This window comes from Limanda limanda, chromosome 6 (genome assembly GCF_963576545.1).
Source record: "Limanda limanda chromosome 6, fLimLim1.1, whole genome shotgun sequence".
In the NCBI taxonomy this organism is placed as follows: domain Eukaryota; kingdom Metazoa; phylum Chordata; class Actinopteri; order Pleuronectiformes; family Pleuronectidae; genus Limanda; species Limanda limanda.
In genome coordinates, this window is record NC_083641.1 from 18,049,195 (window position 1) to 18,071,684 (window position 22,490).

General features: G+C 44.0%; 1 protein-coding gene across 1 annotated transcript in view; it reads right to left on the reverse strand.

Moving 5' to 3' along the window:
* Window positions 1-18,505: 18,505 nt before the first annotated feature.
* arhgap35a (Rho GTPase activating protein 35a) overlaps window positions 18,506-22,490 on the reverse strand; it is a 66,493-nt gene continuing 62,508 nt past the window's right edge. The window contains exon 7 of the mRNA XM_061073564.1: window positions 18,506-22,367. Coding sequence (XP_060929547.1) covers window positions 21,887-22,367 — 481 coding nt within the window. The 3' untranslated portion in view covers window positions 18,506-21,886. The remainder of the gene's footprint in view (window positions 22,368-22,490) is intronic.

A 22,490-nucleotide genomic window follows, 5' to 3' on the forward strand; every position in this document is an offset into this window, starting at 1 on the left:
TTGTGCTCTTGAACACACACTCTCACTGGTGCAGACAGTTAAGATCGCCTCATTAGATCCTTGCGTTACAGCCATAAATGTCACAGACAATTTGTGAGGGTTAATCTGAATTAGAATTCAAAATGAATCCGTGTGTGACCACGTCTTCAATGTAAATACAGTCGTCCGGGCCGGTGCCGCAGGACGTCGGTTAAGCGCAAAGGCAAATCTCCTCCCCGCTGTTGCCATGGCGACTTTAATAAACACAGCCTTGACCATTCCACGCATGCAGATACATCAAAAGCGATCCATTAAATAGTATCATGTTCACTCTCAATTATTCATTGAATGTATTAAAGGTTGCATTTTTGCATTAATTATTAAACGTAATTCCTGCTGTAAATGAACATAAGAAGGAGAAATGGAGGAGCACGGCCAAAGCAGAGCGTTAAATTTAATCTCCTTCACTCAGACTCTGTACGTCGGTCTGAGAAGAAGAAGTAGAGAAAAGATGTTCCCTCTCTCGCTTATCTGGGCTGGAGGATGACAGCATGTGGACAAATGTACTGTGTCGTCCATAAGGAGCGGAGCAGTGATTACATCGTTCTGGTTCTGTTCTCAGAATTGGATCTGAAATGAGGTTCAAGTCTCGTCCTTCAGCTTTTAGCCTTCAAGGGTGTTTGAATCCATATTAGATGAAAAGTGTATTGTTGGCATTTTCCTACGTGGGACAGCACAGTGGCAGCAGGACTATAATAAAAAGCACAATGCTCCGGCTTTTGAAATATTTGTGAGCGGACTGATCCAAACTATCACGTCTTTGCTTTGCTGGAAACCAGACTGAAATCTGCAAAGACTAACAAAATGAAATGGATGCAGGAAAAATTTCCTCTGGTTGATATAAAATGTCTGAGGTGTATGGCCCAGAACTAAATTCTGACATATTACAAATTCTATATTCATATTTAAGTTTATACTTCAAACAAAGCTTCAACCTTCATGGAGCAGTTTCCTTTTGTTGTCTATGTTCACCATCACCTGGGTTAAAGGTGCTTGCTGCAGATGTAAGATCATTTTGATATGGATGGATAAAATGAAAAAGATTTTTTTTTTTAAAAGCTGCAGTTTAACTGATTATTTCAAGAAGACAGTGTTTTCCTTTTGTCTTTAAACATGTCTGGGAGGAATCGTTAACTCGTGCTTCTGCCTCCCACTGCGCAACTGTAGGGAAACAGTTACAGTTCATTTTATATTAATTTTATCACTTCATTAAGGTTGAACTAGAATCCTAATAAGATAATACACAAGTCATGGCTGAGCAATCCACTCATGATTGTCTAGTCCTGAGTAGAAAACTAAAAGATACAAGTGGTCTGATAACCTTTGTCATTTAGGTTATCAGTCCACTTCTTTCATAACCTCCTTGGCTGATGTTATGAAATTAAAATCCAATTTCACAGGGGTTTAACATAGTAGCCTCCTAGAACAGATGTTATTCTACAATAAAGGTAAAAAAAAAAAAAAAGTTTAAAGATGTAACCCTTAAGAATGAATGAAACAAACTAAAAACAGTGCAGAGCCAAACAACAGGAAGATGGGCATCGTCCCACCACTTACAGCCTGCACTGTTTGTTCAGGTGTGTGCCCCCATTTGACTTGAATTCCAACTTCTCTAGACCCAGTCTGTCGCTCTCTCTGACACGAAAGACCTCAAACATTTAGAGAACTCAACTTTTGTCTGCATTCTCTTCCGGATTATGTGATAATCCAGCAGTTTACTGTCGTCTTCTCCCTGAAAACAATGAGCCAGACTGCAAGACAGTGACTACGGCTTAAAAAACACAATCAGACGACAATGAAAAAAAAAAAGCCTTAAATGAAAACCTTCAATCGTGATGGAAGGAAATCAGCGTATCAGTATGATGAGTACTCACCATTATACTCTGAAGATTACCCTGCTTTATCAAATTTAATTAGATTATAAAGGCTTAGCCTCAGAGTAGTTGCGGGTGAGTGAATCCCATGCTGTTCGGGAGCTGAGCTCCAGCCAAGCCAACTTCTTACTGTAGCCACTGAGACCAAATGCATTCAAACAAATTAATAGTCCATTAAATTAAAGCTAAACTCAGCCAGCTAATAGTGCCTTAAAAGCACATTAGCATTAGCAGAGACACTGGTTGGTCTCATAGGGCGGCGGGATGAGTTAGCGGCCGAGGTGATTCTTTTCCTTCCATATATGGGCCATCTGGAGGTCCGTCCCCCCAACAACACCGTGAGTGATGCTTTGACCTCACCCCAACACGATCAATTCCTTGTTTTCTTCTTTTCCTCCCCCTTTCTTTCCTCCTCACCCATTGTCACTGAAACTCATCCCTCTCATTTAAAAGCTGCTGCATTTCCCTCGTCTCAATTAATCTCACTCTTTCCCTCCGTTTGCCCTTCTTGCTTTTCCTTTCCTCGCATCCCTGCATCCATCTTGTTGCGGTCCTCCCCCTTCCTCTTTGCCCTTCCCCCCCCCAAGGCCCAGGCACCACTCTGGTATTCCCAAAGTCATCAGCAATCAGACATCTTCAATGGATTAATTACACCGTCCTCACACGCAGCTCGACTGAGCATCCACGCTCCCCAGCTCCTCAGACCCAGATGCTCCCTCCTCACCTCCGCCCACTGGCAGAGCCTCCAAACGCTTTCTTCTCGCCCTCTTTTCATCTCTTTCTTCCGCTAAACCTCTACCTTCACCTCCGGACCCCGACCCAACCGCCCCGCTCTCTAAAAATGACCACAGCAGTCGTCCTCCTCTTCCCTGGGCCTGCGGAGCCTCTCTAATTGGACATTGATTGGTGGGGCCCACTCCATGATCTCCCCTGAATATCGGGATCACACTAATTGAAGAATTATCTTGGGTGAGACTTGAGCCACGGAAAAGGAAGAGGGAGAAGAGGCAAATACAGACAAAACGCTTCAGCTTAAAGAAAAGCGATACGGTTCACGCAGGGGTGTAACCAGGCGCACGCACGGGCACTCATGTACAAAATGAGGAAAAGACATAAGACATAAATCGGTATAGACACTTTGCCACATGGTGGGATTCACGAAATGCTGCACTGATCATTGTTGTCTGATATAGAGTAACTTCAGCCAGTGAAGCAGAGGTTTAACAGTTTAACTACCGGCCTCACTTTATTTTGAGCACAAACACACACAGTGTCCTTTTTCACTCCACACACACAGAAACACGCACACACCCACTTCACATCAATCATGGATCCCAGACCATAACCCCCAAAAGCGTGAGTGCTGCTTTGAGTCATTCTAAAATCATGATGGATGACAACTTCCCAAAGCAATCCCTCTGCGTGCCAGCATCATTTAACTAAAGGCATCAACCTGCCCCAGCCAATAGCACTCCTCCGTTTCCCCAGACTGAGAGCGCCGGACTTCGTCTTTCAAAACCCCCTAACGTGATTCTGGCAAAAAAAGAATAATAACAGTCCACCCACCCCGAGGAGACGTATGCAGGATGCCACAGAGGAATGAGCTTCACCCAAGTTCCTGATCATGAATCCCTTTTCAGGAGCGGCGAGGAGGTGAAGCCGACCTCAGGCTCGCGCTTCTCCGAGCAGCTTTACCCCCGGAGTGCGAGATGACAAAACATTTAGCCCGATCTCGCTCGCAGCTCACTGACAGGCAGCAACAAAAGAACATCCTCGGAGGAATTCAAAATCATTGAATGAATGTCAATTAATTTCACAAGACAGAGTTGAATTGATTAGAATATAAAACAATCTTTCTCGAAAGCAAAAGGGAATTGATGTCCAAGGCCTTCAAACAGCGAGAGTGGGAAGACAGAAAAACGACAAAATGAAAGAAAGACAGATGATGCTGTGTGTGTACGTGTGCATGTGCTTGTGTGCCCAGGTGCCCAATTGTGTGTGTGTGCATGTGTGTGAGCTCAGCAGTTGTGTTGCACGCTTGGTTGGCAGGGTGTGTGTAAAGTAATTAACATGATAGGCTCCCTCTCAGCCTGATAGCCTGTTCCCTGCAGCGAGGTCGTTCAGCAGACACCAACAGACAGCTGAGCTGTGTCTTAGACACAACCCTGGATCACATCTCTAATGCACACACACACACATGCATGCACGCACACGCACACGCACACGCACACGCACACGCACACACACACACACACACACACACACACACACACACACACACACACACACACACACACACACACACACACACACTCACTCACTCACTCATTCACACAAACACACACTAGTGCCTGGCACTGACAAATGCTTTAAACATACAGCCATCAGCAGGAATGACATAGTACAGTAGAATATTGCATGATAGCTGACAAGCAGCTCATTCGATATGAAACTGGCATTTCTTAATTCAGTCAGTCAATCATACGGACAAAATGCAAAACGATGTATTCAACAGACGTGTGGCAGCAAAACCAACACACTGTCAAGGCTGCATCATGTCAATATCTTTTTTTTTTTTTAATAATAAATACATCTAAGATGTTTGTCATGCACATCTGGATCTGAACTATAAAAATGCATTCTGATATGTTTATTCTTTCTTTGTATAATATTTTTATGTATTAAAAAATGTATCTAAAGACAATGTGTGCTGCGGAGGATTTCCAGAATTTTGAGTTCACACAGGAACGTCCTCCTGAGAAACCGGGAGGATCTCTGGACTACGTGTCTGAAAGCAGCTTTATAGGGATGCACCCTCATGAACCTGCAGCTTCTCTCGGCTTCATGAGCTTTGCTGCGAGTTCCGGTTCATTGTTTAACTGTACGACCCACAACCTGCTGTTGGTTCACCATCACTGGTCTCAGAATCTTTTACTGATGCAGCAAGAAGTGGTTTTCAACACAAAACAAAAATAAAGACCCAGTTAGCTTTTACCCTGTGAACAATGACGAATATTTTCGCTGCTCCGGAGTCAAACGTAGTCGTTACGGGGGAAACAAGCACATATGAGTTGTAACTGAAAATATGTTAATTTTACCAAACTGAAAAGGAAACTGACCAAAACCATAATACAGACAGAGAGACTGACTGAATGTCAGGAGCTCACATAGTTCAGTCACAGCAGGTGAACTGAATTTCCATGACCTCTGAACTATCACCAAGTTCAACAAATACTTAATAAGTCATTACAGCAATCACAACTTGTTTTCTCTGTTCCAAAGTACAAAGTCGAAATGAATCATGCTGAGTCAGACTCCAGTGAGTTAGTGCAAAATATAATTATCATCAGATGCATGTGCATCAAATTTCTTCAAGTTGAAATGTTCACATTATATCCAGACGTGTTTTTAATGAATGAATGATGCATTTAATGATGCAATTCAAAAAAGTTAAATTGATCCAATCTATGTCTACAAAAGAAATATGAATGAGAATAAATTTGACATTTAAAAAATACTGAATAACTTTTTAAAAGTCATCTAAATATGTTGTGTTGCAAGATTCTGTTCAGACAGAAATGTGCAACGCAAGTATAGAAATTACTATGAAGCCTCCCTGGACTACAGATCAACGTTAAAATCTGTGAGGTATAAACTTGATCAACTAATAAGACAAAGATGAGGCGAATATATATCTCTATGTTGGAGATAATATGAGCTCCTATACGACCACTGGTGGCTGACAATATCCTTCCCTATTATTCTTCCGTAAAATCTATTGTTTCCCTCCTCTTCATCCCTCGTCACCCCAAGACCTTCGCTCTGGTTCTCTAATCCTAAACCTGAGACCCCCAAACGCCCCCTTCAGCCCCACACAGCCCTCATTTGCTGGGGGATTAGAGCGGGGGCACAGAGGTCAGAGTAAGGCCACCACCAGAGACCCTAAAAGAGAAGAAATGCACACACACCAGGGACAGCAGCAGCAGGAATACACGGGCAAACACACACACATTAGCATTGTGTGAACCCTGCACGCATGACACTGCTTTAAAAGCCGGCATTATGTATTCAAACACTGTAGAAGTGTAGGCCGGACCCACATCCCCAGACACGCTCGGAAACAGACACACATTTGCATGAGCATGTGCAGAACTAAATAAAATGACCTTAACTCTCGAACTAAAAAAAAATACAAAAAGATGTTTGTGCGACTTTATAAAAACAGGACCAAAAAACTTCAGAGTGAAAGAAAGAGAAAGAAGGAGGGAAGACGGCTGATAAATCGCAGCAGCTCAGAGGCGGCAAGACACGCACCTCCGCAAAGAAATCTAAGTGAGAAAGAAAGACAGGAGGGAGAGTTAGCGAGAGAAGAAAAGTGATTGTCAGGGAGAGAAGAAACATCACTCTGAAAACTTCTAAAGAAGGCCCTGCTCTGGGTTTTAAATGCTCTCCTCCCTCTATCACTCCCTCTCTCTTCCCACTTTCCTCTCATCCCTTTCATGAATTAAAAGCACGGCCGGTCTGTGGGGAGAAGCATAGTTAATTCCGATCAGATCTCCTCCTCCCCTCTCTCCGCCTCCCCCCCCCACCCTCCTCCCCCCCTCCCTGGGCGATGGTTGCCGTGCAGTCTGACAGACGGAGATGGGATCTGACAGTAAACAGGCGTGTGGATGCCCGGCTCGTGATTGACACGTAGGCAGGTCGGCGGGGGCCCGCCCCCCTCCTAATCCTGCCCTGTCAGCTCTAATTGGGGAGGTGGGGCTCCATGTCACCAAGGTGACTGATTGACAGGACCCCAGCTTTGCATAGATATGAGGGAAAGGTGGGGAGGTTCACGCAAGGCATAACACGCTTAACACTACTATACTGCTAATAGAGATATGTGTGTGAGTGTGTGTGTGTGAGTGTATGTGAGTGTGTGTGTGTGTGTGTGTGTGTGTGTGTGTGTGTGAGAGTGTGTGTGTTTGTGTGCACTGAAGCACATTCACAGACGCCCAGATGCAGGTGAACACACTCACGAACATGGCTGAGCACACAAATAAACCTACAACAATAACCATGAGCAAAATCAACATGCACACGAGACATCCGAGTGCACACACACTCTCTCTCTCTCTTGACATGCTGTGATGAAGAGCAGAGGGTTGTAAACGCTACAAGCGTTGAGATACCAGACGCAAAGGTCTTCACCATGTCGAGGCCAATGAAAGACAGGGCGGGGGGGTGAGACACTTTGCTATGACACCTCCACCCCATGCACACGCAAACGTACGTGCTAATGTGTTGATTGAAAAACTGTGTGTGAGTAAATGTGTTGGGCGGATGCCTTTAGGACACATTTGATGTTCAGTGGGTCTCATCTTAAAGCTGCATCCCAATCAACAAGATAGAAAAAGAAACAAGAAATGCTAAAAGTCGCAATTCAATAACTAAGGTTGAATGTTCAATATGTTCAACATATGACTTTAGCACGAGGAGTTAGAACCAATCACAGACAGTTAATGATGGGAAAACCAGGGGCCAGTGGTTCATCCTCTGGGAACCATGAATACTTGCTGCTGAGATATGACTGTCTGACTGACAGGCCGACATTACGTAATTCTTTCCGTAACCAATTACTAGAAAAGTGGCAACAACAAACCATGACATCACCCACTGGTTTGTGTGCTGCCGCTTTAAAGCCTATCGTTTGGCGTTTGGCTAAATGTTTAGGGATGTTGAGAAGTAGCATCATTTCTCCATAGATTTCTATAGAATCTGATTTCTATTTGCAACCAGTGGAGTCGCCCCCTGCTGGTCAATTGAGAGAATACAGGTTTCAGGTACTTTCTGGACCCGGTCTACATCCACTTTTCTAAACAGTCTATTTGGATAGCTCTTATGATGTTTGTAAAAATTGTCATGTTTCTGGTAAGTGCAGTTCAAATAACTTATTGGATGCTATGAAAATTGGGTGAAACCTCTTGATTGTAAATTGGTCTGAAGGGTATTTCTCACTCTATTATTTTAGACTTTCGTCAAATTGTGAATGTAAAAAAAAGTAAAGATCGAAAAATGATAAATATGTAAAAATCTAAGAATGAATTATCCCTGTGGTTTAGTTGCTCAGTCTCACAGATATGAACAACTCATGATGAGGGGTCACAAGTGGATGTTACTTTATTTTAATGGTTGGGAACCAGTGAGACCATCAAATCATCTGCTCCCAGGCATCTCAACTTGTACAGCTAATTATAAATTGTTAATTGTTGGACAATATAGCCATTACCTTTTACGTATGAATTTATTTTAGTGATGGTGTGCGTGTGATGGCATGCGTGCACGCGAGTGTGTACGTGCCTGGCGTGTGCGCCGGGTGCGTTTTGATTGACAGCTGCCACTGACCTGTGCCAGTCAGAGTGCCATGCTGCGGGGCGGCGGGGTCGATCGCTACAGAGACGACCTTCGCCCTCATCTGCATCCTGCCTTCATTAGCACAGCCAGGCAAGGAGAATAACAACCCAATAAATTAATAAAGAGAAAGAGGGGAGACGGGGGAGGAGATGGAGGGGAAGGAAGGAGAGAGGGGAGGCAGTGGACAAGAAGAGAGCAGGGAGAGCAAGGGTAAATGTGAAAGAGAGCGAGCGAAGGAAGGAGGGAAGCGGGCACGAGGAAAGGGCAGAGAAAGAGAGGAAGGAGCGACGCACTGAAGTATAGAGGGCTGGAAGTAAGGACATGCTGCAGAAAATACAGTGTGTGCGTGTGTGTGTGTGCGTGTGTGTGTGTACTCTAATAGAAAAAGGCTAATGATGTAGAAGTAAAGAGAAGCTAGCCATCACTAGCAATAAAATCCAAATATCGATAAAAGAGAAAACAACATATATATATTGTGAAAATGCACCAAAGCACAACTGAACTGAGATATACTGGAAACCGATATGGCCAAAAATATCTCGGGGCCTGATTAGGAAATGTGACTCGTGGCCGTGTTTAAACAGAGTATTGATACATCACTATCTGCTCTGGTTCTTTAATGCCTGTATGGACAGAGATGCTCTAACTGGTCCACAGACCGACATTTAAACAGGGAGGAAATGCACCAGATCCCTCCCTCTCTCCCCGGCTCATTCACAATTGGGTTGAATTTAACATCCTAACCACACAGTCAATGTGTCAATAAACTATGAGGTTTAATCATCTCCTGTTGCACCGGATCCAGTCGCACCACAGAGAGGGAAATACCTCTCCAACACCTCCACAACTTACAGTGAAAACACACACACGCGCGCGGCAGAGTCCAGGGGAAGCTTGTCGCATAAATAAATAATGAAGGAGTATGTTGCGCGGGATAGACTGTTGGTTGGGAGCTTTCCCAGGAGGACTCGAGTAATGATGCTTTCTCATCTTCTCAGCAGAGTTGTATGGCACACTGCGCCTTCCATTACTCCGCTGTGATGGACGGAGATATGGTCCATTCCTGTGGCAGGAAATCTGTGCTTTGGATTTCTCATTGAATTGTATATTTCAAACTTATCTTGTGTTCTGCATAGTTGAGCTGTGTTTCTCAACATGTGGTTTTATCGGACGTGTCCCTGCCGACCTCTCAGATCTGCTAAAACTCCATCACATTGACACAACCAGTCTTTATCAAGATGTTTTGGTTTTAATTGATTATTTTATAGTATTTATTATATAAAATTGGATGATGTGAATAATTTACATGACTCAAATGCAAAAAATGTTGAAGATGAAGTTTCAACCATTGATCTATTACAAGTGCAATGCTCTACACATGCCAGTTTGGAGCGTAGATGGATGTGTCTCCACTTCCTCCCACTAAATGAAACTAGAATATCACAGATATGAATGCTGCTCTCTGCGCAGTAGTGTTCAAGCCATTGAGCCATGGCAGCGAGGTTCCACTAATAGATATGTATTGGACTTTTTAGTTTGGTCCATGTCCCATCCACTATAATGGAGGAGGTGCGATTTATGATCTATAGAGCACACTTTGGCTTTAATTATAGGGCGCTGCCATCTTTTTATACAGTTTATAAACAGGCCCTTAGCGTTGTCCATAATGATGCTATAATTACAACTTCCTTGCACAGTGAGAGTCACCTGCAGTGATTGAGACACAGTAAGTAAAGACCAGCTGTGGACTTGGTGAGGACAAGGTGGACACCTCAGAGTCCAGAGGCTGAACAAAGAGCTGTTCACCTGTTTGTTGAAAAGTTCAGTGGAGCTCCACTCAGAAGTCTGAACTAGAGAATCAGTTCCTCTCGTCCTGATTGATTTCACTTATGAGTACCAGTCCCTGCTGCTACAGAGCACCAGTCAACTATATATTATTTTTATTATTTACGAATTTCCAGATAAACTTTGAGACCCTAACCCATACATACAGAACTCATATTGAAATAAGATACTTGGTGACTATTCTAATAATTCACACTGTTGCTTGCCTGCTACCTACAGTAGTTTTCACACATTCTTAACTTAAGCTGTCAGTGCAGAAGAGGAATAAAGCTGCACAGAGATCAGTTCTGACTGCAACCTGTGTTAGAAAAGACTTTACAGCTTGAAACATCATTGAGATCATGACAGCCACGTCAGTCGAAATCTGAAGAGACAACAACACCTGCAACATGCGGCCTGCTATAACCACCTAATAAATCGCATTGCATCGACAGATCCCATCTGTTGAGAAGGCTCGGGTGTAATGTGCCTGGCCCTGTTTCCCCTGCCGTCCCTCTGACTGAGAGGAGCTGCCTGCTCAGGGTTCAGGAGCGTGAGCGCAGAGGCCTGCTGTGCTGGGGAGGAAATTCTCAGGGCGATCGATGGGGAGGATTAGGGCCGGCTTTGGGGCTCAGAGGCCTGGATCTGAGCAGTATTCTCAGTGGGGCCCCAGGGAGAGCTGGAGAGGAAAGCTGGAGGGGAGAGAAGAGGAGGGCCAGGGGGAGAGAGAGGAGTGAGGGCTAACCTGGAACTGTCAGGAGGCTGAGAGAGGGTCAGCCAGGCTGGGAATAGAAGAGCTGCCAGGGTCCCAGTTGACAGTATGAATGGCACTGAAATCCTGCCACCCACTCCGATAAACACACAGTGGCCAGTGTGATTGGATAATCTGCGGAACACAGGGAAAAGAAAAGGATATTCAATTTTAAAAAAAGAGGAAGAGAGGAAACAGATTTACAAACACGGATGAAGTTGGTTATTTGGTCTCTTCACACTCTGCGTCTTCTAATTTTCTTCGGGCCAAATCGGTAGTTGTCCTCTAACTTGATGAGTGCAGCGCACAACAAAAGGCTCACTCCGTCTGTGTCTGCCTCTGATGCTCATGATTGGTCAGCCTGTTCGCCAGCTCGCCGCTCTCCCCCGGGTACAGACGGTTGGATCCATGATTCATTTTGCAATGAGGAGAGGAAAAAAAAGAAAGAAGGAGAGAGCGCGTGTGAGAGAAGAAACAGCCAAGACCACTGGGAAATTATACGGTGGAGCGGCATGGTGGATCTGGAATTAAACGGCATAATTAATCAAGCAAAAAAACAAGCACGTTGCTCATACATTTATTATTTGCATTTTTTCCACTTCAGGAGATGTAATCAGCAGATATACGTTGGAGCCCCGGATCCGTGTTGCCGGGACCTGGAGGCCGAGCCCCCATTTCGACCGCTGAACCTAAAAGCGTAAAGTGGGATCAGTTCTGCTCAAAGCTTTACTTTTTTTTCCTGGCTGACTATTATCTCCACACAATGCCCTCTGCCTCCAAAGCAATCTCCACAACAAGCAGAACAAGTCCCACGGAATCGTGTGGTGTTCTCTCGGCCCTTTAAATTAGGGTGTCTGCAAAATTGGGTTCACAGCTCTCGGCTCTCTGCGGAGTTGTTCTGCATTACGCAGTGTGTGCACTTGACCCGATGAGGAGCAAATACTAGTCACTTTCAGAGTAATGCCGCAGAAATATCAGAAAAATAGGATCTCATGGATGTAAGAGGTGGACAAAGCAATATAAACACCTTGGTAATAAGTTAACCATTGCACACACGGGCCACAGGGGTCACGTTAGGTTGCCTAGCAATTAGCAAAACCAGTGTGGACGACTGTATGTCTGTCATGACAGCCGTTTGGTATGAGCTGAGACTGGTCGGCTAATGATGTGCAAGTTGTGCACGGATGGAAATTCATTTACCAGGGCAGCGATAGCCAGGTCTGCTTTGTGCACTCTTGTTTTGAAGCTGCTGATTGACGTGCAACATAACAGGACCTGATATTTGTAGTTTTTTAATGAGGATTTAGTTACTTGAAAGCATTTCTTCCTATACGAGTGGCCTTTTGATCATTTACTCTGTGATGTTTTTTTCAAGGTGCCATTATAAAAAGTGAAGTCAGTCAAGGAGAAGCAGCCTGAGCTGCTTACTACAACATGAGGAGTTCAACCGAAACGCTCTGGTTCTCCTTTCATACATGTTCCATTTAATAATGTTTGGTAAATTTGCTGTAACACTGAAAAATTCAAAATTATTGGACCAACTTTAAAAAATCTTCAATTTACAACACAGAAATTAATTAAGTTTGATCTAATTAAAGTTAATAATTGCTTGAACTAGCGCAGTGGCCTTTCTGTTAGGATTGGGCTCCGTGTCTGTGGTGAAGCTGAAGCTGCAGCGATTCTCAAACTGGAAACGTGACCTGCAGTGATCGCACCTCAGCAACTAAAGATGAGACTTAGTCAACACAACTCTGCAGCTGAACCACCGCTGCTGCACAAACAGCTGTTCACCTGTTCAAGGTTCAGCGAAGCTCAACTCAGTTCCTACAACCCCCGAATCGGAGAATCAGTTGTTGTTGCTGTTGCTGTGATGCCTGTTGCCTGTTCTTTCAAGTTTATTACCATTAGACGTATCGTGTATCCAAATTGCACCAAATTGGTCACTGCACTTCCTCCAGCCTTTAACAATACACATGCCAATTATGAAGCCAATAAGATGAACTGCTCTGGAAATACAGAGCTCCACGCACAGACAGACAGATTTCTTGATTAAGTAGGTAGATATTACTTTGAGTTGAACAAACCTCATTCATTTGTGTTAGCAGCTGGAGTGTTTGTATAAGTTGGTAAAACATTTTAATAAAAAGCAAAGATTCGAGAACACTTAAGCCTATTTGTGTGTGTGTGTGTGTGTGTACCCTGTCTTTCAACGCGTGTGCTCTTGGATGGAAACAAGAGACCTAGACGACAAACAGTCCTTGCATTAGGCATTAAGTTTTAGCAAGGTATATTTAAGACTTGTTAAAAACATAATGACAGAAACTTACGATTTATGTTGAGTACGACAGATATAAAGAAATATCAAAGCAACTAACGATAAGGTGAAGTAGTCTCATGGAGAATACACCTCCCAACACCACATTATCTAACTACAGACAGAAATATTTTCCCACAACCAAGCTGAGTGAACTGAGATCCATTCTAACCAAGGTTTTTCCAGACTATAAGTTGGTTGTATTTGTAGTTTTAATTCTATAATCTAATATCATTAAGAAATAACTAAAACACACAGAGACATTGCAAACTATGCATAGCAACGTTTTCTCCTTAAACAATTTAAAGGTCAACCGAGGTAAAGTTAAATGAACTAGAATTAGACATTTTAAGACCCTGCAGAAACCCTGATTATCATCAAGTAAATCCTGTAGAAGTAGTTCACACGTAGTATATCTTCATTTATGCACATCACGTATGCAGTTTTCTTACTTTGATTTATTATTTGTTAGTTGTATGTGTTTTTTCTGCTAATCTGTATTATATCTGACTTCCCCTGCTCTGTTTTTGTGCTAGTGATCAATGAAGTCGCATCTTATTACAATAAGAAAATCTCCGTGCAGCAGTACTAATAATATCGATAAAAATCTCAATCTGTGTGACACTTGAATTCAGCACTTCATCTCTCACCTGGGCTCCCTGTGCTTCAGCCCTCATTAGGCCCATTATGCATGAATACATCCGCCTATAGAGTCAAAAACCTATCGCTTCTCCAGCTGCTCAATAAGGCTTGTTCCTGGAGCAGCGTCATCAATCGAGTTATCAATATGGAAATACCACTGTGACCCAGACATTAATCAATGGGGCCCCTCCGGGAGTACCGGGGGGGGGCAGGGAGGGCAGGGGCACCTAAAAACCATCAATGAGACGGATCGGGCCTTGGTCCCACTCGGACAGTGCGTATTGATGGGAGCGTTTCCACCTGTGGCGGCGGCCGCGGCGCACAGACAGGCCCGCATCTGAATTCAATAGCCACCACCGCAGCTGCGAGCTCCAGCCCAAGAAAGACACGGTTGAGCGGAGGTACGTGCCTCGACTCATCATCAGAGCCAGTCTCTTTCTCTCTCCCTTTTTCTTTTTTTTCTCTCCCATTCCAGCCTCCTCCACATATACAGTACGTCCCCTAAGTGCTGCTCTCTCTCCGGCGGGCGGGCAACTTCCCTGGTCATGGCTCTGAACCGGAGGAAGCACTTCACATCTCTAATACTGAGCAACAATGACTTCAAATTAGGAGGCGGCCGTGCAAATGTTGAAAGATAGAAGTAAGATTATCCGGAGGAGGAGAGGAGGAAGTGGATCCAGTAGGTGGCGGTAATGCACCTTGACATTGGTCACCACCCGTCAATTAAACCAAACAAAGATGAAACACAAATATCTTGTCTAAATCAGGTTAAGGAAGTGGATTTCATTATTTAAGGATTTTTTTTTTTTTTTACAAAGATACAAAAACAACATTGATGTTCTCTTTCCATCATCTGGCTCCAGAACTTATGTTATTTGTTTTGGTCTCGTCCACACCCGAGGTGTTTATAACAAGATATTTCCCACCGTATTGAATTCTCCCAGTCTTATTAAAAAAATATGTCTTCTTCTATTACTTGTACAAAAACAATAATGCAATATTATACATTTAACCCGATCCTGTTAAACGTTTTTTATATTTTTATTCTTTATATTTCGTATATTTATGTTCTAATATTCATACTTGTTATATATAGTGTGTTATGAGCCTGATACATTGCTGCTGTCACACAGACATTTCACAGTTTGTGATCAATAAATTGAACTCTTTGAATAACTAATCTACAGTAATCCAAATATTGTAATTATATAAATTAAACCAAACTATGTGTTAAAGTAAATGTCAGTTCCGAAAGTAGTGAGGTAAGAGGTTTTTGTGGACGGGACTATTTGAACTTTGTGTGACTTTGTCCCCATGTGTTGTGTTGACGTTGTTACAAAGTTAAAAACCAAAGACTTCACGTTAATTTTGTCTTCACTCACCCCCTCCCTCATCCCCCTGTCTCACCCCCTGCCTCACCCTCACCCCCCCACCACACACCTCTCTGAGGCCAGGTTTCCTGCTCCATCCTCAAACTGCGAGAGGAGGAAGTCGGGTTCTCGACATCAATGGGAGATGTGTTCACCTCAGTGTGAGCTCAGGATTAAACCTTCTTCTTCCCTGTCGACATCCACAGTCTTCACCACACCTGTCGGGCCCACGTGGCTCCGCAAGCGCTTCTCTTTACCCGGATACAGCAGAGGAGCGGTGCCTGATGGGTAACTGTGGGACAACACCGACTCCCAGTGGCGCAGCTGCGTGTGTACAGGGAAAAGTGCCTTTGGAGAAATATTTTACAGAGGAAGAAAAGGGGAGTGGAATAGTTTTTAGTATTAAATGGCTTGTGATAAATACAAATAAAAACAAAATAAAACAAAAATTAAATAAAGACAAAATTCAATTTAATAAAACCAAACTAAATTTTTTAAAGAGAGAATGACCTTCACCAAGACCCAACAGTCCCCTAATGAAACCACATTTACATTCAGTAGATCCAGATTGTTGGATCTAGTGAATTGGATCCAGATTGTTATTTGGATCTACACCAAATTCCTCGTAAAATATCAGTCCTCTAAACATGTATTTTTAATCAAGATCCATAATAAGTTATTCTCTGAGAAATCTGAGAAAAATTCCCCAAATCGCAACGTTAAAGAAAGTGAAAGAAAGTTCCTGGATGAACCCCCTGATCTGAATCTGCACCAAATTGTAATGACTCCCCCCCCCCCCCCCCCCCCCCCCGACCCATTTCACATCCTCCCATTAAGTTTCATGATAATCCCTCCAGTAGTTTTTACTATCAGACAAACCATTCATTAACAGTCAGTGTAAATAAGAGCCAATGTCAATAATATGTCAAAGCTTTAATAAAAACAAAGATAAAAGTGAACGGATTCAAAAGGCGTTGGAGAATGAGTCTGTTAAAGTTCACCGGGGGGGGGGGATTCCATAATGTGTTGACTCTGACAGCAAAGGTTCAGTCACCCTCTGTTACAAGGTGAGACCTGGGACTAACCAACATGGCTCCATCTGTGGATCTTAGTGCTTGAGAGGAGACGAACCAGGTCAATACAGCTGACAGGTATCTGGGTGCAAGGTCACCAGGCAGAATGAAGCCGTATGAGCTTGTAATTTGTGCAAATTGACTTCACACTCATGACTTATCCTGACATTCCCGATTGGTTTCATCCCCCGTCCTTGACTTCCAATCAAACCACACTCCACTCGCTCCCTCACGACACTTCTTAAAGGTTAGAGTTCAAGGGTCGTGTGTCCTGTGTGCACACAGGCCTGCCCTTTTCACACCCAATCAGCTGCTCTACTTTTTCCCCACTGCGCCAGAATGGAGAGATGCACCACAAAGGTCATGGAAATAGATTTCCTTTGGTTTGACTCAATGAAAAGGTCAGATGAGGGCACCATGAAATGGCAGCGAGGCCTTCACGTCGTCCTCTCGGGGACCCGAGTCCTCACATCACCCTGAGATGGCACGGGATGAGCCCGTCTGTGGGCCGTCCCTCAGGAAGTGGGAGGGTCCCGTGGGCCGTTGTGACCCCGGCTGGTCCCCGACTGTGGTAAGTGTCCCCACAAAAGTGTGAAGAGAGAGAAGAGCGACAAACTATGACGCAGAGTTTATCACATTATTTAACACAAATTCGTGTGACTCAGGGGGATGTAAAGGTAATTTACTTAACTCCCTCACTCAATGCCATCATTACTCTAAGAACACGTTCCTGTAGATTCATGCTGTACAACATCCGGAGAATACGTCCCCTTCTCACTCAGAAGGCAGTGCAGGTTCTGGTCCAGGCCCTGGTCATCTCACGCCTGACTACTGTAACTCCCTCCTGGCTGGTCTACCTGCTAGTGCCATCCGACCTTTACAGCTCATTCAGAATGCAGCAGCTCGACTGGTTTTGAACCAATAGGGTTAGTTAAATACTAATAATTCTTGAAACTAACAATTTAGTAGCACTTAAATGGCGCTTACTTATCGCACTTTGTAGTTTTGCTTTATTTTTGAAGAAATTGTACTTTCTTGATTCTTGTTGTTCTTGGTTTTACCCTCGGGGTTAAATGCACTTATTGTAAGTCACTTTGGATAAAAGCGTCAGCTAAATGAAAAAATGTAAAATGTAAATGTAACTAACAGTGTTACACAAACTGACCTGCCGCTGACAAAGGATTATGGAAATTACTCTTTACTTTCTTTATCATGTGTCAATGTAAAATGTGTGTGTGTCAGTGTAGGGCCTGTCCTTGTGAAGGTGTGTTTTTTTTCCACACCCCAAAACATTTTCTGGGTTCATCAGAAGAACAGATTGTCCATAAACTCAAAGGTTTGTGGCAGCACAGTGAAACAGTGGTTAGCACTGTCGCCTCATGGCAAGAAGGTTTGAATCCCTGGATCTCCCCCGTGTCTGTTTTGGTTTTCCATGAGCTGCTCCTCCATCAGTCCAACATGACGACACGCAGATTGGAGTTAGCTGATCAGAGACTGTAAATGAACTGAAAGTGAATGGTGGTTTGTTGGTGTAGGTCAGCTAGAATTGAACCCAGATCCCCCTTCCGACCCTTACAATTGAAGTGGTATAGATGATAGATGAATGTAAAGTATGTAGAAATCGCAAAATGCTTCCTGTCCTTGAGCAAGGCTAGAACCCTGAACGGCTTCCAGTGACCTCTGAAAGACTCTGGACCACTTCACTCTTTGTAAAGCAACTGTACAAATTTATAATTTAAATTTAGCAAATAATGACAAAGTGAAAGCATGTTTTTAAAGATAAAAAAAAAGTCTTTTATAAAAGTACAATACTTTATAGAAGCTCATTTGGCAGTAATCAAAGGTTTGTGTAGAATGATGAGGAAAAGAAATGCAAAATTTATTTCCATTTAAAATTAAACACAGTAAAGTCTGAATGATGTCTGAACACATAAGGAGAATAGATGTAAATCATCAAACTGGAGGTCTTTACTGCAGAAACTTGCTCAGGATTTCATGTGTTCCACGAGTCAGCAGTAAATCAATGAGACGAGAAAAGCAGGAGTTTTACAAGATTTGATTTATTAACTATGATACAGATCACATAAGGCCTTGCTGTATACACCATTCCCATTTTAGACAAATTACCATACTCAGCAAATAATGACAGTTTTTTTGTTTGTTATCTTTTCATTTTACAGTACTTCTTTTTTTTTTTCATATTTTCTTCCCCCCCACCCACCCCATCATTTCTTAATATTTTTTTTTTTTATCATCTCTTTAAATAGTGAGAGTGGTGGAGCCCTCTTCCTTTGCTCGGGAAGAAATCATGCACTATACTGGGCTGGTCTCTCAGTCGTTCACAAAGAAATAGTTAAAAAATGCTTTGTATTATTTAATTATTAAAATAAAACATAAAAAGAAACTTTTTTTTTTCTATCACCACTGACTAAAGGGCAAAGTGTTAGAACCCCCTAACATACCAATAAACAACCATTTGAATATAGTTTTGCTTGTTTCTCATTTTAAATTAACAGACATCTGTCACCATTGTTGCAAAAAAAGAAGGAAAGAAAGAAAAGCAATGCAGCCACATATTATCTCTGAACCAGTCACATTTTTTTTTTAAAATTCAATTGTTCTTCAAAACTGTCACTTTGCTTCCCATCGCTCCCTTGACCCTTTTTTCCACAGTCTTTGGCTGCCTCACAGTCAGTTCAGTATTAACACATTGATATACACGGGGAACGCCACTGGCCGACGTTCGCACACAAGTACCAGTGGTCACCCCTGCTTCCTCCCTCCGTCTCCCAAATAATGATCCCATTCACCCGTTTGCCGCCCCCCCCCCCCCTCCACCTCACTCTGCCCCTCGTCTCTGAGGCTCAGTGTGTATAATCTGGACGAGCTAACAGGGTGACACAGCCACCGGGGTGATGACCGCGATGAGAGCTGCATCCTTCACGTCTGTGCCGATCGGGCTCGTGGCCGTGAGCCAAGCACAGCGTGTTTGCACGTTAGCTCAGACCCCTTTAAACATTCACCCTTTAAACACAGACACTCACAAACACAGACACACAAGGTAAATAGGTAGTGTAGACTGATAAAAGCTCCTTTTAGAGTTCAGTGATTGGTTAAAAGGTTTTTTTTCTCTCTCGTTTCAGCCAGACAGGAGAATCTGTGGAGACACGCATTTCAGTGTCAAACAGGAGTGACCTTGGTGAGCATCTGCTTAACGTTAACACATGTATGTTCACATGAGAACTCTTTCTCCAGCTCATGCAAACAACACACACACACACACAAACACACACTTCAAAAGCTTAGATGAAGGCTCAGCAATTCTGCTCGAGCCCCATCTCGCTGGTTTCTACGGTAACAGCAAGCCGGGCCGAGGAATTCTGTGATGCTCCACTCCAGTCATGCAGACAGATGAATGGACTGTCTGTTCTGACCCAACTGTCTCACACAGACAGGGACTGACTAGCAGGAGGGGGGTGGGGGGGTGGTGTAGTGGTTACACTCTTGCAAATTATATTTCGAGTCCTCGAGTCTCTTCTCCACAGGCGCAGCGCTGTGTTGTTAAGAGAATGTCGCTGGTACCTGGAGCGACGGCTGCCAGTTACTTCCAAGAATAAAAAGCCTCCCACCTGTCTCGGGTCGAGTCTCGCGCCCGGCTCTTGCGTTCTGGCCTGTGGTGCTACATCTTGTAAATCATCACCTCCTTAATCTCAAAGGACGAGGAGGAGCCACACACCGTTTATAAACACCTGACTTGCTTTGGCTGCCACGGGGGAAAGCGGACACTGACCATCAAAAAAGAGAGAGAGGCAATTTCACCCGCTGCATGTCTGACCAGCTGCTCTGTGGCCGGATGCTTTGTGGCTACAGAGCCTGAATCTATGGAATCTCATCTGATCTGTGCCCAATTTATAAACTGCTGTTCCTCTTTTATTTACACTCTTGAGTTCTAATGTTAATTTTTTTCTAGCCGAAATAAAACATTACAATGCATCTTGACAACTGCACCTAATGAGAGAATCTGATGCTACAACAACCAGTTTGAAAATGGTGCTACGCCCATGCAGTAGTGGAAGTGAGGTTATGGCTGCAATACCCATTTCTTCCTCTAGATGTCAGTGGTGTGCTCCAAGAGAGAAAGGGAGATGGTGAAAGAGAGAGAGAGACAGGGAGGGTCGAGTGGACTGACAATATAAAGTGAATGGTGGCTGTCATGTCTCGGCAGCTCCAATTTAAAATGTGCCTTCAAAGTGCTCAGAAAAGTGCTTTTTGAACAAGGTCCTCACTACGAAAACTGCACCGACCGACTCGCGCGTCAAACCACCGTAAGAGAAGCAACATGACAGGTGAAGTCCGACACTGGAATTATTCCCACTATTCTCCTCATGTAGGGAAATTCAGGTGAAAGAAAAAGTTCATGGACATCAGCTCACACAAATGGATCGTCAGACAGCCAGACGCTTACCCACAAGGCCGTTCATTGACAGATGAGGCTCAGGTTCAAGTGAATTTTCTCAAATGTAAAAAAAATACACTTGGGAATGTGAACGTAGAATTATGAAATCCACTTTTTTTAGCCGTTTACTTTGTTTGTTTCAAAACTCAGGGCATGAGGTCAAAGATCAAATAAAGATAGAGCGATAGCAATCAGGAGGAAGGAAGGAACCTTCCCAGAATGCCACGGGTGTAAGAGCACCCATAATCCTTTGCTCCGATTTGCTGCCCAGCAGATCCTGTTGGTTGAGTTTTTTTTTCTTTCTGTGCTTGGCATGCTGCCTCGACTGAGACTGATTTTGTCCGTGTGTGTGTGTGTGTGTGTGTGTTTGTGTGTGTGAGGGGTTGACGGATAGGAATGTGTGAGTCGCAGAGGACAGAACATCCTGCCGGGTGAGTAGTAACACATGTTTCTTGCTAAAGTCTTCTCTGTACAGTGGTGAAATAAACACGTCCACGACTCGCGCTCTGCTACACTCCCAGCCACGGCCTCCAGGTAGGTACAGCAGGTGGGTCCGCTTGCAAAAATAAAATTAAAAAGAATTCCAAATTTCCTAGCACAATCACAGACTCGGGAATTGAGGAGAATGGTTGTCGGAGGCACACTGGCCACTGTGTGTGTGTGCGTGTGTAGTGTAGTGTAGCAATCCCAACATTACAGATTTCACATTCCCCATTTTGCACTTTACTTCCGAGTCCCTCCCTGAGTCCGATTAACAGTGACTGGCAACGTCTCCCTCTTCATTAGTGTGTTTGTGTGTTGGTATAAGGCAAGGAGAGAGACAAAGGGATACAAGTGGCGACGGGGAAGAGAAAGATCATACAGCCGGTTCAGAGGCTCTGCACTGTTCCCCTTTTCGGTCTTGTGTGTGTGTCCATTTTTTCTAAAAGCAACGGAGGCTCAAACTCCTCTTCTTCTCCCAAACATGTAGGTTTCTCCCTGTACATACTGCATCTCACTCAAAGTCTCCCAACTTCTCCTGTCCTCCTTTCAATACGTCCTCTTCAGTTCCTTCCCAAATTTCAAGATATCTTATTTTGAACCTTTGAACCTCTCTGAATCCTGTCCTCTTCTTAGTTTTTTTCTTCTTCTCTTTCCCTTGATCCCTGGTTCACAGCGTGTGTTGTTCCGTATGGGGGTGGTGGGGGTGCAGGGAGGGTGGCAGCAGGGCTGGGATGGGGGACTGAGGAGTAGCAGGCGGGGAGTGGGGTGGGGTCTGGTGATGATGGTGGTGGTGGTGGTGATGATGGAGAGGAGGGCCGTAGTGGGGGATGACAGGAGGCGTGGCAGGGAGGACGTAGGGAGCCGGGGACGGAGTCGGCGAGGATGAGTAGCCTCCAGCCATGCTGGAGTACGCCGAGGTTCCTCCCGAGGAGTAGGAGGAGGTGGGGGAGCCGGGGAGGCCATCGGCCAGCGGCTGGTTGTAGAAGAAGTACATGCACTGGTGGATGAAGCTCTCGATCAGTGTCTGGTAGATGCGGGTGGCGGTCAGGGCGTCCATGGTGGTGAAGTCTGGTCTCATCAGTGTGGGCCAGAAACAGATGGACAGGTTCTCACTGGTCATCAGGTTCGACTTGTTGTTCTGACTCACCCTGACAAACAGAGAAAGCAAAAAGAGGAATGAATTGGCCGTAATTCAGTACTCTCCAGATTTGTAATAAAATCCCTCAGGTGAGTTCTGTAGGGCTGCGATTAACAATTATTAATTGATTTGC